Source organism: Cuculus canorus, chromosome 1 (assembly GCF_017976375.1).
Source record: "Cuculus canorus isolate bCucCan1 chromosome 1, bCucCan1.pri, whole genome shotgun sequence".
Classification (NCBI taxonomy): domain Eukaryota; kingdom Metazoa; phylum Chordata; class Aves; order Cuculiformes; family Cuculidae; genus Cuculus; species Cuculus canorus.
In genome coordinates, this window is record NC_071401.1 from 153,392,380 (window position 1) to 153,411,389 (window position 19,010).

The 19,010-nt window shown below is 48.8% G+C and overlaps 1 protein-coding gene across 3 annotated transcripts; it reads right to left on the reverse strand.

Moving 5' to 3' along the window:
• Positions 1-9,783: 9,783 nt before the first annotated feature.
• On the reverse strand, positions 9,784-18,652 carry C1QTNF6 (C1q and TNF related 6). Of its 3 annotated transcripts, none has more exons than XM_054056829.1 (3): positions 18,529-18,652; positions 14,392-14,629; positions 9,784-12,800 (listed from the first exon to the last, which is right to left on the reverse strand). In XM_054056829.1, exons 2-3 carry the CDS (start codon positions 14,621-14,623, stop codon positions 12,253-12,255), a joined length of 780 nt encoding a protein of 259 aa, XP_053912804.1. In that variant the 5' UTR covers positions 14,624-14,629; positions 18,529-18,652; the 3' UTR covers positions 9,784-12,252. The 3 variants fall into 3 exon arrangements, with proteins under 3 accessions (XP_053912804.1, XP_009566686.1, XP_053912805.1); XM_009568391.2 differs by lacking the exon at positions 18,529-18,652 and adding an exon at positions 15,519-15,653; XM_054056830.1 differs by lacking the exon at positions 18,529-18,652 and adding an exon at positions 15,285-15,484.
• Between the last annotated feature and the right edge of the window lie 358 nt (positions 18,653-19,010).

Consider the following 19,010-nt stretch of genomic DNA (forward strand, 5'->3'; position numbering starts at 1 on the left):
AGGGAATAGCGCGATGGATCAGGTAGCAAACAGTCAAACACTGATGCTTGGAGACACAGACCACCTAAGCGTGTTCCATTTCCTTTGGAAACACGGTTTAAAAGGTACTAAAACAACAGCTGTGTGGAGTAAGTATAAAAGGGCTTCCCATGCAGGCATGATACCATGATTGTGTCTAGACTCCATCTGGTACAGATAAATGCACTTGCTGTCAGCATGATTTTCAGACACAATTGCCTAGGATGTTGTCTATGGAGAATTTGGCACTTTTTCTCTTCTTTACACTGATATTTTTAGGAATGGTGTAATTTTTAATGTGAGAAGCCAAACAAAACCACATTGTCAGCAGCACATGTGAAGTTTTCTTGTGATTACCTTCCTGTCCCCATAATGGTGACTGAAACAGGCTAACTCACCAGTCAGCGTTGTTCAGTGTTAAAGAAGCAGGTCAAAGCATGGTATTGGAGGTTTGGTTAAAGGTGTTGTTTGGGCCAGATAGGTGTTTCAGAAGCAATGTGAGCTTTGCAAATCCTCAAGGCTGGGGCAGGTGCTTATATGCAGGCTCATCTTCCCCTCACTCCCCTTGTTTTCATTAGACAGGAGCAATGCTGCTGAAACTTCTCATTTTCAGATGCGTGTCCACTGAGAGTTTCTGCAGAATGGCAGAGGTGAACAGGAGAACAGAGACAGTGAATTGTGAAAGGCAAAAGTATTGCATGCTGTTGAATTATTCCACAATTCAGCAGCTCATTAGCTGCTGTTAGGCTAGGCACATCCATTCCCTTTGTTGGCTGTTAGCTGGGACTGGAGTCCCAAGGCAACTGGGAAGTCTTGCCTGCAGATTACAAACCACCCAGCTCACCAGGGGTGAGCACAGTGGAGAGCTTGGTATATCCACCTTGGTGCGCTATCCCCATGGTGCTCGGGAGTGGAGCAGTGGGAAGGTTGCAGAGCTGGCAGGAGTTGAGGGGATGGTGGCAGAGATGCTCTGATGGCCACCAAAGTTTTCTTCCTGACAGGATACACTGTGAAGATTTCTAGACACTCTGTAGGTTATTTTTGGTACTTTCCAAATAATGTTGTTTTAACTATAACCTTTACATTGAATTTCCTGCCATTCGTATATGCGTGCTTCTCAAAACTATGATGTTGTTCTACATCTGCCGTTATTTTCCCCTTAAATTGTGGTTCTGCTCTGAAAAAAAGTCTGTCAAAATGGCCCCACGGGGAACCACTGTTTAGTGTATCAGTGCGCTCTTTATTGAATTTGTTCATATTACCAGTCTAAGAGAGGCGCTTTTTTTTTGTATCAAAATGGCAACCTTTAGCAGACATCAAAATTCAAGCTGGTTTTTTTTTTCGTTTCTGCTCCATCATCCCTAGGAATATTGCTGCTATAGGATAACTATTACCCTCAGTTTAATTTCCATTACCACGTGTAAATGGAGAGGCATTAAAGCAATGGAGTTCAGATTCTGGGTTTAGGTATCACAATGGGGTAACCATGCCAAGCAGCAAATGTTAAGCCCACCTACACAGCAGATTATATTCCTGCATTTCTTTCCTTCCAGTTTCTGTCCCACAAAAAGTGTCCTGATAGATGAGCCTGATAAAAGCAGAAAACATCAAATATACAGAGAAATACAAAAAAATATTTGAAAATAGGGATTCCCTAGCCCCGCAGGCCGTGGCAGGCCATGGATAAAAGTCGTAGGAAGCTGAGGCATTTGCAGGCACTCTCACTCGTGGCTAGTCTTGGGCCACAGGTGGAAGGGGGTGGAGGAGGCTTTCACTTTCACTCGCTGCCAGTGATGGTCACAGACCTAGAGAAGTGGGGAAACAAGGGTGGGAGGAGAAGCATGCTGCTTTCGAGCAGTTTCACTCTTAGAATAACTGGCTGTGAACACATGCCATAATATGAGTTCATAAATATGAACTCATGAGCACAAGCACGGGACAGTCATGAGATGCTCCCACTCAGGACCTGAGCCTCAGCTCCTTGTTATGTTTACTAGAATTAGACAGCGTCAAGACTTTGGTCTGAAGGGCTGGAAAACATGCAGCAGACTCAAGGCTTAAGAGAGCTCCTAGGTATGGATGCCTGCCCCCTCAACAGGTGCTTGTGGTGCCACAAAGGCTGCTGGGACCCAGAGTCCCTCCTTAGAGACTGTATTGAAGACCTGATCTCTCCCCCTGGCCTTGGAACTCTGTTCCTCAGTACCCTTGAGCTCAGCAACATGAACCTAAGCCAGTACCTATCACAGAATCATAGAACGGGTTGGGTTAGAAGGGACCATCTAACTAGGATCATCCAGTTCCAGCGCCCCTGCCATGGAGAGGGACAACTCCCACTAGACAAGGCTGCTCAAGGCCCCATCCAACCTGGCCTTGAACACTTCCAAGGAGGGGGCATTCTCAACCTATGCCCTTGTCTGAGCTTAAGGACATGGTGTGTGAGGCACAGCAACTGTTTGAGCCAGAGCAGTGTGGCAAGTGGTCTTTGTCAGCCGAATTGTGGTGTCTGTGTATGCAGATGGTCTTAGCCTGGCACACTTCTGATGAAAAACTCACCAGTTTGAACTTGAAGAAAGCCGTGGGACTACTGACATATTTGTACAGCTCTCACATCCTCTCTTTGTCTCCATTTCCACAGCACAGAAAGGGGTGTAAATGATATCCCATCTTCTCCAAGAACTGACATTGCAGACCTGGCACCAGACCCTGCGCGGCACACAGGTTTCCACTGCCCAGGTCTGTAGGAACGATATTGACTTCTAGTACTAAAATATGCCTACATAAGTCCCTGAGGGTTTCCCTGGCATTGAATGATAAAGATGAATTGCCAGAATGCCTGCTCAACAGGTTCACAGATCTGTATTGAAGAGGGAGTGCCTATGCAAGTTATATGATCTACAAGAAGGCAGGGTTGGATTCAGAGACCAGCCTTACACCAAATCTGTGTGCAAGCAAGATAATGAGCTGAACACTGGTTGATTTGCTATTCAGCATCAGCAACTGCTCCTGTCCTTGAAGGAAATTATTACCTTGTTAGCTGGGCAGTTTTGGAAAGATAAAGCCCCACTCTGTGTTGCAGCCTGCCAATGTGTTACACCTCTCTATTTAAAGTTAGAGGGGCTTGTGTGCAAATGCTTGACAAGCCTAATATGAAGCAATGATGGCTTCCAGACCTAATAAATTGAGAAGAATTCATCGATTTATTGTAGATTCAAAATTGCTTGAAGGCAAAACAGGAAGCTTCAAGAAGATTCTTGGGAATAAACCCTCAAGCACTTTGATTAGCAAGGCTTGCTCCCAATTTAATCACATTTCCCTTCCTTCTCTAGCTGAAAAAATCATTACAACAACCACCCCCATTCTGCTCAGAGCTCTTGTTGCTCCTTCTCTGTTTTCTTAATCTCTGAGCCTGAGCAGTTTCTAGAAAGAAAGTTCATTAGACTATTGATTGTGTTTTAAAATATGCTTGATGACATCATGCTTATCCTAAGGCCAACCTCCTGCTCTCCTTTAAGCCTTTCTGGGGGTTGGTGATTTGTGACTATGGCAATTATTATCTTTCATGTCATTAAAATGCCTGAACAGAAATGATTTGTTTGGATGCAGCTGCCAGTCTCCTCACAGCTCTCTACTCTGGAATTGCACTCCTGTTTTTCCCCTGAGATCAATCAGGAGAGCCATTTTTTTTTATGCTGTTCTGTTGTTTCTCAGGTTCAGCCGTGTCCTGTTTGCCTCTCTAACGTCTCTGCTCTTTCTTCCTCAACTTGGGAGGCAGAAGAGATGACAAGAGAGGCAATGGCCACAACCACTGTGCCTGGGTGAAAGGAACAAAAGGGAAGGGTGAAGTCTGAATCCATGACCTGACCCAAGGACTTGAGGGCATTTCACTCCCCCAAATGATGTACCACCCTATGAAACAGGTCAGCTCAGAGAGCTCCTCATCCTGCTTGAGATCCCACATCTGTCAGAATTTCAGCTGTAAGCTTGCTTTTCTGAGGACTTTTCCTTCCAGGGAGCCTTCCTCTGAAGTGAACTGCTTGTAACAGAGCAACTCTGCAGCTGACAAAGTTTTTGGGTATGGTTGCATGCAATTGAAAAAAACATTTTCTGGGGACTGGAGTCGGAAAGGCTATTTGTTACTGGAAACTACTAACTAGGTCCTGGTATACACTGCAAGACCACCACTTGGAGGAAAAACAGGAAGCATAGAAATGACTAATTTCCCTACTGTGGCTTCTGAGGAACCTGAAGATTCTCCTTGAGATGTGCGACACACATCCCTTTATATATGAGGCACTTCAGGTTCGTTGCTATAAACACAGAGGCCAAGCCACATCTGCCCCATTGACTGAACCAGTATTTGCCAAACAGAAGGTAGAGGCCTCAAGAGAAATGAGACTTGGTTCCTTGAGAGAAAGACAGGACTACGGCATCACTTTCCTCCTCTTCTGTTCCCGAGAGCTGCATGCATGCATAGAAGGGGAATGATGTTTTGAATATCATCATTCCCTTTCTCCAGCTCCTCCTGCATAAGAAGCAGGAAAGGGCACAGAGCACTGAAGCAGTTAATAATTTCATTCTCCCTCTCCCTGCAGCTCAAAAGAGCAATTGCAGCCCTTGCAACTGGCATAGGGCTAGGAGAGCTATTTTAGGCAGGGTGCTGTGCCCCACAATTGGGAGCAGGCTGTGGAGAACGTCTGGGGGGTAATGCCCTCTGTCTGCACCTGTGCACACATTCACCCACATAAAAACACACACACAGAGGCACACACGCACACACAGCTGCAGCCAAGTGGGGAAACACAGAGAGGATCAAGCCCTTGGCTCCACTTGAATACTTACCCTGAAAACAAGCCAAGGACAATTCGTGTCCACAGGCACCAGAGTCCTTTCGCTTAGCCACAGTCTACCCAGGTAATACCTTAATTCTTCAAAGGGGAAACTTGCACAGTTGCTTTTATGTTTCAAGGGTGAGGGTGTCAGTACATTTCCCCAGCGCTGACCTTACCTGCACCCTAAGAGGAGGAACTCCCCTTCCACCCCTTACTTCCTACTTTCTCCACCGCATTTGCAGGCAGCAGGTTATTTCATCAGAGATTCTCAGTGTCCAGAGGAAAGCTGGCTGTTTGGAAAGGACTACTCAGGGTTTTTATCTGGCTTTAGTCCTGGAAATCATGGTGGCAGCCTCGTGCTGCACCTCTCCCTCCTTCCCCCATCCCTTGCCTCAACCCCTGGGAGGGGGGAGGAAGAGCGTGGGCGGTGGAAGGAGTTGTGGTCCACAGATGTGTGAATTGTTGCCGAGTAGAAAAAAGCGCACTACGGACAAACAGCAGAACAGCTCAGCTGAGAGCCATGGCTTTGGGCTTGCGTCACTGACCTTTTCTTCTCGCCCATTTCAGTCCCCACCGCTTCCCCTGCACTTTGCCCTCAGAACACTCTGCACAGTGCTTTGCAGTGGTGTGGAGGGCTTGCACAGGAATGCAAAGGAGGGAGAGAATAGGAAAAAAAAGTTCTGCAGCATAAGCGATGCAATGCATGGATCCTCTCTCCATTTCCTCAGAGCTTAGGTTGCCACCCTGCAGGACAAGAGGGTTATAGGCTGAATCAACACGCCACTGCCCCTGCCTGGGCTGGCCTCTGTAATGAAGGCATAGCTGTTCTAATTCCACAGCTGGCAGAACTAGGGATGAGAGAGAAGTAAGCCTATCCTAGGGTCAGGGAAGTGCATCAGACTCGGGCATATCACAAACAAATGGAATTTCAAAAAAGCATTTCAAGTCTTGTGGGACCATGCTTGAAAATCGGTACAACTATAAAAGCCCGCCTAAGTCTTCTAAAGATTCAAACAATGCCACTAGCATTGCACATGGAGAGATGCAGAAGTTGGAGTGAAAAAGGCTTGGGAGTGGCTGCAGGGACAGGGGTTTGTTGCTTGGGAAGTCCTTTCTAGTGATCTTCCCCATTCTACTACTTCAGGGGAAGAACTGAGGACACGTAGTGGGGGAAAAGATATATATGTATGTAGGGGCAAATGGGAGAATGCCGTGAGCCCAGAAAAGCACATGTGGGGCAAACAGGAGAATTCAATGAGCCACAGACACTCCATGGAAGATACTTTGCTCAAATCTTGATTTAGGACATTGTTGTAGTGAACACCTGGAGGGTAGTCAGGACTTCAGAGCAGGGGACTAGAACAGAGAAAATGATGCCTGCAGGATGAATGTCGGTCAGACAGGAGACCTGCTGTCCTCCTTCCTCTGCCTGGGCAAGTTCTTCCCCTGGCTTCTTCGAAGCATTGTAACCGTCCTCAGTAGCAAGGAGGAAGGCTGGACATATCTTCCACCTCAGAAGTACACTACAGTTTGCATTGTCTGGGCTCCCTGGTTGTCAAGGCACCTCAACAGCTTTGAGGCTGATGCAGGTCAGTCTTTCTTCTCAAAGGCATGGATGCAAGCAGGTAAAAACGAATCAAGGAACAATCCAGTCCCCTGCCTTCCACTCACCCAAGGCTGGATTGCCAGCCTTCCCATGTGATGGGGAGCCCCCTACTCATTAGCTTCTTCAACCCAAGAGCTGTGTGTCCTGCTCCCTCACGTTTTAGCCATTGCAGACACTGGGAAAGGTATGAGATTTTGCAATAATTCTGTGGTCATTTGTGAGTTACATGACACAAACTCAAGAGACCAGACCATCCATGGGTTGTGCAACTGTCAGAAGTATTTAATTTAAACCTTCTGCCTGGGCACTCACTGTGGTATAGCTGCGGGGAGAGAGTTCACAGAGAGCTTGTGGGAGAAGCGGGAGGCATATTATGAGGTAAGGGAGTTGTATTTGTAACTAAGAGGCCTGCAGCCTCAGCCCCCTCACCCACCTCCTGATAGAATCTTTAGAGCAAGCTGGCTTGCAAAGGGCAACAGTTTCCGTTGGCAGGAAGGTGAGAGATGTCCATATGGGGCTGGTACCTGCGTGCGTATTTGTGTGTGGGTGTCATAGCAGAGCACACAAAAAGCAGTCTCTGAAGACCAGCATGGCTTGGCAAATGCCTGTTTTCCCACCATCTTCAAAGGAGGTCCATGCCACACAAGGTAGTGGAACAATCCCTGTTGGCAATGCAGCCGTGCCCGATGACCCATGCAGCCATGGACAGGGTCCACATTCAGCCCTTTAGGCCCAATGGCAGTTCCCAGCCAGCAATCGGAAAAGGAAGGTGAGAAAAAGGAGATCTGGGGCAGGCTGAATCCATTGCTGGCATCTGACTGCAATGCACTGGATGGAGGGATGTGGGGGCCCTGCTTGTAGTGCTGGGCGATGCTGGCTAGGGTGTTGCCTCACTCTCTCTCTCTCCCTGGACTCTGGGAGATAAACAAGGATGATGTGAGAGTGAAACATGTTGTCTGGGTGGTTTGGAAGAGGAGCCGTGACAGCAGGCTGGAACGGAGGGGAAACATGCTACAGCATGTACAGTGCAGCAGCAGATTAGTGCACAAATCCCCGACGTGGGGCAGACCTTGCACCATGGCTGGCAGCTGGGAAGAGAATCAAAGGGCTAACAGAGACCTTTCCCATACCTTCCCCACCTGTAACAAAGGTTCAGGGAGATTAAGAGCCAGGTCCTTCTGTCCTGCACCTCTGCTCTCCCTGGTGCTTTGGGTGCAGGCACACTCACCAGTGCCCATCTAAGTGACTCTGGTAGGGTCACAGGTCTCCTTTTATATTCCTTTTCTTGCCCTGCTTCTCTCTTCCTCTTTGCCACAGCTATCACCGGGCAAATGAGCTATTGCAGGGCCTTCAGCTTCTCCTGAGCTGGCCATGACATGTGCTTTCTTTCCCAGAGACAGCATCATATCCCGCCCCTTACCTTTTATCTCCTACTCCCCCTCAGTCCCTGCTTTCATACCTGAAAGACCACAAACCCACAGGAAGCTAGTCTAAAGGTCCAGCCCCTTGGCAAATACCTTAAACAAACTTGAGATGTGGCCGTAGAGCCCTTTGCAGCAGAACTTGGACCTTTGTTTCAGGTGAAGAGAGAAACAGCCTGAAGGGCTGTTGCTGCCCACACCCCAGGGCAGCTTCCGCTAAAAGCTTCTTGCTTGACCTGGGAAAGAGGTACTGGCTGTCACCAACCCCAGGCTCACGTTCCACAGGGCAGCCCTATTGCATGGAAGAGCACCCAGCTCCAGGATGAATCAAGTGAAAGGAGGTCTCATGGCCTTCAGGGCATGGTTGCATCCACTGGCAGGGCAGCAGGGTTGGTCTCACGCAGTCTAGCCCTTGTTCCTTCAGCAGAGTCCCCCTTGTCTGAGCTGAGCCTCACCTGCAGCAGCTCCTGGTTGGGTATCCATGGTGTGATTGGTCGCACTGGCTACAGACCCTGCCTGTCACCATGCATCTTAGCTCCAAGGGATTTGGCTGAAGAGACTCTTCAGATGGCACTTTCCTCTCCAAGTGGACAGGCTGAAGGATTGAACAACAGAAAACTTTTCTACAAGCTCTGGGTACACATTTCCGCTCCTCTCTCACTCCTCACTTTTTGTAAGTGTGACAAAGTCACCTCCAATCTACCAGCATCTCACCTCAAGTGGCCAGGAACATGCACAGGTACAACCCCTGCACTTCCTGAGGACACATTTCTATCTGCTTCCTCAGAAGTAAATAAAAAAATGTGAAGAAGGTTGGGCTTAGACTTTACATTTACTAGGACATATATAGCCCTAGCTCTGGGCTTGACACAGGACCAAAGAGGCCTGTAAGGATGCATATGATTTTTTCCAGTCCTTGCCAAACAAGGCATCTGGTACATGTCAAACCACAGAAGCTATGTGAAGAAGAATAAAACTAAAACCAGAAGGTCCTAACTAGGCATCTCTTCTTGCTTTCTTGACCATTCCTCTACTTCAGCAGAAGTCCCCTCAGTCCAAACCGCTAAGATGCTACACAAAACTCTACTTACCTCTTCAGTTTGCGATGAGACCTCCAAAAGGCTACTCTTTGTCCTTAGGACTCTACCTCTCCGAGATCTTCCATTCAAGCTTTCAAGTCTTCTTTTCTCTTTCATGTCTCCCTGTTTTCCCCAACTTTATGGGCAATCACCACTTGTCTTTCCACCTCTGACCTGAACCTCAAGCCTTTATCAGCACACACAGGTCTTCCCAAAATGTGTGCCTAGCTTAACTCTAGAACTACCACTCACCTTATTGTTAGCAAGTACAAGTGTCTAGTCCGCAGTCTAATGTCTCTCTTACATCTGTACTTCCTGACTTTCACCTCTTGGCACAGAAAAGAGAAACGCCACAGGGATAACAGAAAACACACACTAAGTACTTAATAGAAGGATGTGCAAAAAAAATCACAAGGTAAGGGGGTTGATCCCCTTTATGAGAACTCCAGCATTATCCCAGCCTTCTTCAATATAACTAGTTAAGTATGTGAAGCCTAATTCTACAACCCATTGTATCATCTTGTTGTTTTGGTAATTTCCTTAGAATTCTTCCTTGCATTTTCTTAAAGCTTTCCTAGTAAAGAGGAGAGAATTGCCATAATTAAAAGTGTTCAAGTAGTAAATATTTTTAAGGTAATAGTTATTCATAAAGGAAAAGACAGAAGATTGCTGAGGATTGCCCAGGGAAATTTCAGAGCTGAGTTAGACTTTGTACCTGTCTTTTTCAGGTCAGTGTCTTTTCCATGACACTATTCAGTGATATCCAGAGCTAGAAGGAATGGTTTGACAGGGAAAAGCAGATCTAAGTGCAAAACAACCAGGGAAAAAAGTTTAATATCACTGAAAAAAAATATATATATACAAAAGTTCTCAGGGTTTGGTTTTGTACAATAAAGCACCATTAATTCCACAGTACATTACAACTCAGAATACACCTTCCAGAAAGCACCCAATACTCCTGAAATCTGATTAGCACCAAGGGATTGCCATCTCGTTTAGCACCAAGCAGCTTGTTAAATACACCCTGTGGTCCCCCTGCCCTCCTCTCCAAAGTACATCAGGCACCGTCTGGCTGCTCATGGGTAATACATGAGACCTACCACTGGCATCCAAACACCAAATAGAAAAGGAGAAAGAAGGAAGCTTGTTTCTGGAGACATTCAGTGTTAGAGAGGCTTGCTTCTCTTCAGGGAGACACAAGGCCACTATACACTCTAAATAGACCATATCTGTGTTTGCAGCCTGTTGAGGAAGAGAGAGAGGGATTTGGTCCTGAGCATCACCTCTACCATGCTGTTTCCTCTCTACTGCCTGAAATCCTAACTCTGAGTGATTCCATATGCTTGACCTGCTAAGGGAGGAAAAGAAACCCTCAGCGTCCTTTAGTTCCCACGATCCCATTAACACATCTCCCTGGGAAAAATACAAAACTGCTTTGCCTCAGTGAAACCTTGTTTTGACACCCCTTGCCTCAATGACAGTGATAGGTAGGATCCAGGGCAGAGAGTGCCTGAAACTCATTCCAGTCTATACAGCTTCCTTAGCAAAGCAGGAAGGGTAAGTAAACAGGGCAAGAGAGAAAATGTCCTGCAATTCTCTCAAATTCATTTTAAATATCTAGCCTGGATCCCTGTGCCTTTGTCATCCTGGGCTGAGTGTACCGGACTTAGACTGTATAATGATGCATATCTCCTATGGGAGAGCTCTCGTAGTCCCAGGTGTTAGGCAGAGACTGTGGCTAATTACAAGACTGCAGAAGCTACATAAGTCAGAAGATTTCATTACAAATAATGGGCAGTGGAGAAATACAGTTTCTTCTTCTTGTCCTGTCCTGAGACTCAAGAGACAATTCTTGTCACTGCTGTTTACAGGAGCATCACAACATGTGGAAGAAGGTTTCCCAAAGTGCTGAGTCAGCCTCACCTGCATCCCCCAGGACTGCAACAATCCCAGAAGGATGAGTGAAAGTGTGAGACCAGTGCAAATGGTATTAGAAAATGCTACCACTGGAATTTCTTTCCCCACATGACATCTCCAACCTGACAAGAAGAGTGAGGGTTTGTTTTAGCCCCTTTCTTTTCTCAGTTGCTCTGATGAGATTGCCAGGAAAGGGCACAGAGCATGTGGTAGGGAAGCTTTTAACCCTGGGGCAAGGTGCTGTAGTATCACCTGTATCTCTTTTCCATCACAGAGGCAAAGAGGTGCCAACCTGCCCAGGCTTGGAATTGATTTAACTACAATTGCCTCTACAGCCTCCAGCTCAGGTCCTGAAACAGTGGTCCCCTAAATACCAATGTGGGAGAAAGACCTTCAGGAGGACAATGTAATGGCATGCAAGAGCCAGGGCCTAACTCTTCCTTCACATTAGCAAGCATTAGGGATGTCTGCTGATACCAACGGAAGGGCATGAGTGCACCTCTGATTTGGGTTCACTGTCTGAACTAGATTGCCACAGCTGGGGAACTGAAACCAAGTAGCACCCCAGGGGAGGTTTGGTAGGTTGTCTCTCTTTCTGTCTCTCATTCTGTACTTATGATCCCTAGTGGAAACAGAGCGGTGGGCACCACTGATTGACTGGCAGATGCCTCTGAACAGTCTGGCTGAGTGTCTGGCTCTTCATCTCTTCAAAGGGCACATCTCTTCATCTGGCACAAAGAAGATAATTCCACCAGGTCTAGATTTTACAGCCAGCCTGGACTCTGTGACCCAGAAAGGCATCTAAGGAAAGCCAATGACATACTTCAGAAGGCTAACAGTCCCCTTTTTGGAAAGACAGTATCATCTCTCATCACTCCTACATCTTTCTTGTGCTACATGCTTCCTTGTGCTATCAGACACCAGTCTGCTCTCCAGACTACAGGTGTGAAAGCTGACATTAAGGCCATGTTACGGGCTGCAAAACTGGCATATCTAGTTGGGATAGAGAGGAGCCTGGATGCCCAGGGCAGTGTACAAAGCCCTAAGGATGGACAAATCCTCAGGAGCAGCATTTCAGCTTTCCCCCTGCTCTAGGACCCTAAGTGTCAGACATAGCTTTCTGGCAGATTTAGAAGAAGCCAATAACCTGAGCTGTGGTCATGAGGTGAGGAGGTGAGAGATGGTAGTGTCACTCTAAGTGGACAGATACAGACCTGGCTACAACAGAGTGTGAGGTGGAAGCCCTTGTGGCACATTTCACATACAGTGCCTGAGACTCGCCAGGCCCATTTCCAAGTGATTTGCAGTGGTTGCAGGCAGTAAAGAGAGAGAGAAAGAAAGAAGGAAAAGACCAAAGAGGCTCCAAGGAGGAGGAGAGGCAGTTAGTCAAGGCTTGACTTCACCAAGTACCCACTGAAGGTGATGTACACATCAACATCATCACTGTAAATGGCATTCTCCCTCTCCCGCTTGTAAAGCCTCACCCAGATCTCATCATTTTCCTTAAGCTCCAGCATGAGGCTCTGGCTCTGCATGATGCTGCGGTCACTGGGCTGGGCATACAAGATGACTGCCTCTTCTTCATTGTGCATGATATGCATGTAGGTCTCCTTGAAGTTCCAGGTGTGGACATTAAGGCTGAAATAATAAAGTCCACCTACAGAGCAGTAAAATTTGCCATTGAACATGTCAAAGTGGTTGTAGAGGTTGACAAAGACGGTGTCGAAGATCAGGACTTGGAAGCCTTCACTGCTGTGCAGTGCTTTCCTGCGACCAACGGAGAATGCAGCATACTGATGCTTACAGGGGTCTCCTGCTGCACCCATCTGTCCTTTACTGCCTTTCTGTCCCTGGGCACCCCGTTCGCCTCGTGGTCCTTCTTTGCCCCATTTCCCTGGCATCCCAGGCTCTCCACGGTCTCCTTTCTCTCCTGCAAGAGGAATCAGAGAACATAACTTCTGTGTGATACCAGAGGGAGAGGTGAAAACGGTGGTGAGAAACTCTAATGAGGAGGCAGAGGGTTGCTCAAAGTTGGGGCAATGCCAGAAGAAGGAATGGTCCTGAAGATCACAGTATCATTGTGCTTCTTGGGAAAGGATTCAGCAGAGCTCAGGGTGCAACTAGGGGCTCTTCTGTTATGAACACCATGCTCATGACCTGATATGGTCTTGCTGGAGGTACTAGGATCTGTTCCCAGGAGACTCCAGCCTGAGATGGAGCCCAGCAGTGCAAAGTACCACTAGGGCTCTTGACCTCTTCTTCCTCCACATTCCTTTACCTGCATAACAATCCCCTCCCTCCTACACACTTCTTCCATGACCCTATTATCCATGTATTGTGATTCCTGTTCTTGCTGTAGGCTGGAGGAGAAGTGCAAATGCCTGTAGGAGAATATACCTAGGGAGGGACAATGACGCAGTTGAGAGGGAAAAGATCCAAACTGGATTTGGCAGATGGTGCAGTGCAAGTTAGAGGGCTGGTACTTTGACAATACCAGCATCATTTGGGTATCCTGTAAAATTAATGCTGCAGTTCTACCCTGGTGTTCGTGTGTTGCCTGTCACATTCTTGGGCAGGCATCAGTACAGAGAGGAAGCAACACCAGAATGTACTTTGTATACAGAGAGAAGGTGGTGGTCAGAGCAGACTACAGTACAAGTGACAGCACCCCAGATTTGTGCCTTTCCTCCTGTGTGGTTTTGCAAGATTGCCGGTGCACACGTCTGCAATCTGCAACTATCGGCAGCTCCCTGCCTCTATTTGCCTCCAACACACTTCTGAGCTTTGATGGATTGCAGCTATTTCCATGCTGGGCAGAAATGGGGGAACATCTGCCCAGCTAGTCCAGAGCAACCACAGAGAAGCAATAAGTGGGTGGAGCAGCATCCAGCTGGGAACAGGCTTCTGCCCGCAGCAAAGGCTAAAAGGGGAGCTCTGAAGGGAGGAGCTGATCTAAAATAGGGAGCCTTTCCCCCTTAGCCAAGCCAGCCACAGCAGGGTGGAACGAGCTGGGGGTCACTGCCAGTTAGCCTGGAGTTGCTTGCAAATAGCTGCTACCTCTCCTTGCACTCCTCCCCCACCAAAATGCAGTGACCCATGGAGCCAGAGGTTTCCCGGGTGCTAATGCCTACCCTCCAAGTCTGCTCATTTCGCAGCTGGATAGAGACTGCTCCTTCCATCTGGCACTCCAGGACTCTGGAAGTCTGAGGCAAGAAAGGTGCCCTCCCAGCTTGGCAAGAGGCTCCCATTACTACTCCTGTGCTAGCAAGGAAAAAGAGCTGGTATCAGGTACCATCCTAAGACACTGGGGTCACAGAATGGTATGGAATATGGTAATGCTTCCCTCCCACCGGGCTACTGTTGATCACAGCACAAAACATCCAGACCTTAGGCACACTGTGTGTGGGAACATACCCTTTAGGATGGCATCTGGCAGTCTGTTAGCTTAGCCAGCTTGCCAACAATCCAGCTGTCACCTCTGCTGAAGTGCCACTGGTTCCTGAGCCAAGATGGGCACTTACCCTTCAGTATGGTGATGTTGATATAGGGACGGACCTCTGGCATTGGGTAGGGCAAGTGCTGGTGGCTGGGAGGGAGAGGTTGGGCATCTGTGGAAGAGTCCAGTGGGTCACAACAGCGCTTGCAGGTATCAGGGGCTGGTTCTGTGAGGTTGGGCTCATCAGCGGGTGCCCCAAGCACAAAAAGAGGGAGAAGAAGGAAGGTCAGGAGTGTGCACGAGTAAATTGTGTCCATGGTGACCTGGGAAGATATGAGGAAGAACCAGAATGAGGCATAAAGAAGGGGAGGGTATGAAGGAGGAAACAGAGATCACCACAAAATATCTTTCTGTGGCTGGACCCAGGGTGGGACAAAATTACATTGTCTTGTGGAGGGAATTTACATGCTTGAAATCCGTGGAGGTTCAAGGCTGCAATCTGAGTAGCAACCACATGGCCTAAGAGGGTGCTCCACACCCATCTGCTCAGGCCAATGGAGACTAGGTGCTAACCCTGGAAGAAGGCTTGATCCTCACTAGGCCAAACCACTGGAGCCACCACTGGATTCATTCTCCGGACTGGGGCAGAGGAAGAAGCCCTTGAACAGGGGCTGGGAAGCACAGAGCGGAGCTGCGTACAGGAAGTCCATGTGGCAAACCACAGTCCCTCTAGCAAAAGCATACTCTGGTAGGCTGTTCAGTCTATGGGGAGGGCTGCAAAAAACTTCTCCAGTGCTCCAGTCACTAGATATTAACTCTTTATGGGAGTCTAACAACCCCCCTGTCGCTGATGGAGTCTGATCCACATTCAGCCCCTTGTCCCGTGGGCTGGGCACCTAACCTCAACCCTCTCTAACAAATTCCATCCCTCTCTGTGCCTCAGCCCCCTCGGTTGTATTCTCAGCCAGACCCCAGCACCTTCCCAAATTGATGTCTGGCTCTTCCAAGAGCAGCAGCTAGTGCCAGGTTTTCGCAGACAGATCAGAAGGAGCTGCTCCACTGCAGAGGATGAAGGAAGCAAAGCTTGGAGCAGGCAGGCTGCAGAAAAGTATGCTTACGAAAGACAGACACGCAAACAAGCTGAGAAAGCCCCTCTCCCAGCCTCTGCCTCCCTTCCCTCTGCCTGCAACCCAGTGCAGCGTGGCAGCTCACCCCAGAGGCTGAGGGCTTCCCTCTGTGCTTCCCAGCCCCTGCTCGAGGGTTCCCTTCCGCCTGCAAAGCTGGCCTCCAGGTCCATGGCTTTAAGAAGGCTGGTTCTTGGCACAGGCACTGCTTAATGCTGGCTGGGTGCTGCAAGCTGGGCTTGGACCTGCTCCCTCCCCTCTCCCTCCCTCCCTCCCTTTCCTTCCCTGGCTTTGGGCGCTCTCCTTAGCAAACCGGCTTGGGTTTCGGTGCCTTTTAACTCTTTCCTAGGTAGTGACTTTTCCTTGCATCTGGTGTTTTGTTTTCTCTTTTCTTTTCTTTTTTTTTTTCCTCTACCTTTTCACTTCCAAACAGCCTAGCCCTGGTCAGCAAAATGCAGGCAGCACAGACTACACCCTTTGCAAAGAGTGGGCAGGCAGCAGGGCAGTGTTCCACCCTGAGCACCTCTGGATGGGCAGGGCAAAGCGCATCAGTGCAAGACACAGGCTTTCCTACAGCTAGGGTGGTGCAGGGGTCTTCCCTCACTCCGTTGTATTAGTCCCTTATCCCACGTATTAGTCCTGCTCTTGGCTGGCCATGCTCTCCTCAGCCGTGCCTGTCCCTCTCGTAGTCCCCAGATTTCGTCTTTCATTCCCTCTCACATTCTTTCTTCTGCACGTCACCATGGCCTCTCGCCCCAGGCGTGATATTTCTAGCAGGCTCATCTGGCCTTGCACTCCAGCGCGTGTCATCCCCTGGTCATGTCCTCCAGTCAGGTCCCAGGCCAGTTCACACGGGAGGAGTGTGTCTGGCCTGAAGAAGAAACTCAGTGTGGGGAGCTGCCTGCCAGCAAAGCTGGGGAGCTGGAGCAACCCCGGGCTGTGATCTTTGCCCCTAGCCTGGTGCCGAGCTGACCTGCTGGTGCTGTTGGGGTGAGCACTGCATGGCTGCACCAGAACATGGGAATGAAGGGCATTTTGGAGGAAGAAGAGTCTTGGGGGGGCTGGACAGGAAACTTTTCTTACACTGTAGAATCTGTTGGGAAGATGATGTGGGGGATCCTACCCTACAGCAAAAATGTATTTGGGAACTTATACCCGGGGAAGGTGCACATATGTGCCTTTGGGATATCTTTGGCAGAAGGAAGGATGGGCAATAGCTGTCTTCTGCGGGAGCCAGAACTGCCAAGTCAGCACTGTGCCTCCTGCAGTTTCCAAGAGAAGCTGGAGAAGGCTCCAAGGTTTCTGAGGGGGAAAGGCTTTTGTGCATGTCTACGTGTACTTAGACTCTTTTTTTTTTTTTCTGTTTTCTTTCTCCTATTTGTTTGGTTTGGGAATGGGAGGCCTCACTTCCCAGAGAGTAGCTGGCGTTTGGCAGGATTTCAGCACCACTGGAGAAGTAAGCGGAAAACTCTGGGAAAATATGTGCTGCAAGCTGGGGGGAAGGGAAAAAGGGAGCCTGGAAGGCATGGAGATATTCTGAGGCTGCCTGTCAGCCTGGAGCTCGATGAACATGAAGTGAACACGCCTCCCATCCGGGCCAGGAAGAGGACCAAGGAATTCACTGCTGTGCTGCGAGTTCCTAGCCAGGCTCCAGCAGTGACACGCAATGAGACTCACTCCAAGTATCCCACATCTGCCTGTGCCTCAGCTTCCCCTTTTGGAAAATGAGAGAGAGAAAAGTGAGGGCAACACTTCTTGCTAAAGGAGCCCTGCCAGCTGACAGAAGCTGGTATTTGTGATCAGTTGTGTTGTCTACTCCTGCCCGCTGCTGGTTGGGATTTTGGCAGCTGACAGTACTATTGTTGAAAGCAAATAAATTTTCTGCATGAAAACTCAGAGACTGACAGTGACGGTAGAGATCTTCTCTGTTCCATCAAATCTATTGCAGTGATTCAATCCCTCAGGTTTTCCTGCCTGGCTTATTTCCAAGCATGACATTACTCCCTTTTGCAGCTTTCTGCCTTATGTTTGGCCTTCTCTACCTTTCCAAGGGGAAGAGGTTGCAAGTAAGACCATTGCGTTCACTAGCATCCTGCTTTTCCATCTGTACTCCTGATCTGCTCACAACCAAGCAAACACTCTCCGTGGAGGCCATCATCACCTGGGGCCTTTGCCTTTTTCTCATCTGACTGCAAGAACATCCCACAGTGGGCAGTGAGCAGGACTTTATATTTGATGCCTCGTCTGAATGAATAGGAACCCATGGGAGACCAGCAGAAAAAGCCTTGTACTGGTGGCATTGCCCAGATGGCTGGCAGTTTAGTTTATGCCAGTAAAGACAATTTTTCCAGTGTAATATTGCCCTGCTCCCTGAAGGGTACTGGCCGTACCAGCAACATCTTGCCAGGGCAGCCACATTTGCAGATGGCTTCTGCTTGTAAGCTGAATCTCAAAGACACAGTTTTGAGAATGGTATCCTATGCCAGCCACGCTTTTTAAGTGTAACCCAGGCCTGAGGGCACCTTGGGTGCTCAACAGCCTTCCCTCTCCCTCATCGCACACGCTGCCTTGGAGGCAGCCAGGGAAATTCTGGCCAGATTGGACTGCAACAACCCTTGCTCAAAAGCAGCTGCTTCATCCTCCTTCTACAATTCCTCCCTTCTCCTGCAACACCCCACAGAGTAAAGTAGGGGTATAAAGGCTGTCTCTCTCCCAGTGGCCGCATCCATCCTATTAACCCTCTCTACCACAGGTAGAAAAGGAAGGAAATTCCTTTGATGTTTCCTCCTCTTTCTAATCCCTGTGTGCAGCTCAGCTCACCTGCTGCACATATGGACCCACTGCCCTGCTACACATACTCACATACTTGCATCCACCTACAAGCACCCACAGACACCTTTCAGGGCTTCTCCCTTACCAAAACCTCTGGAGCAAAGATATCACCCACAGCAAGAGGCAGAGAAACAGCTCCTTCTCTTCCCCTTCCTGTCTGCTTCTCCTCCACTGCAACAACCTTCCCTTTGCTCCTTTTACCCACTCCTCTACCCTGACTTTCCAAGAGTATCACAAGCCAGCAGGAGAAGTGGAGCACCTCTTACCTCTGCTCCCTTCTGGAGGGGTCCTGCACTGAGTTATCCGTATCCTCAGCTGCTCCTGGTCAGCAGTGCGAGGAGGGAGGGAGTGCTGGCGGGGCCCAGCTGACTCCAGCCAGATGCTCGCCAAGTGCTCTTATGTAATTACTGTCTTTTCCATCCTGCCTCCAAGGCCTTTGTGAGTGCCTCCCTCCCTGCTCTGGCCCATGTCAGGCTTGGCTCTCCCTTTCTCCCTCCCTACCTCTCTCCTTCCACCCACCCCACACAGCATCACAAATTTGCTCATCTCAACAGCTGATTTCTTCAGGAAGCAAAGTTCAGAGTTTTGGCTACTGCCGTTTCTACCCTTGGAAAGAGACCTCGTACATGTTTCAAGAGCTGGAAAACAATGGGCAGCACTGCTCTGTGTTCACCGGTTCTCCATCATTGTCCAACTGCGGCTGAGTCCCTCCAGCTTTCCCTTCCTGCCTGCAGATGGAGAGGGGGAC

Bases quoted from the DNA above. Each gene is read 5' to 3' on its own strand.
- C1QTNF6 (XM_054056829.1), bottom strand. From the start codon at position 14,623: ATGGACACAATTTACTCGTGCACACTCCTGACCTTCCTTCTTCTCCCT. The intron at 12,801-14,391 runs GTAAGTGCCCAT...TTCCTCTTGCAG, and splicing joins CAACATCACCATACTGAAGG to GAGAGAAAGGAGACCGTGGA.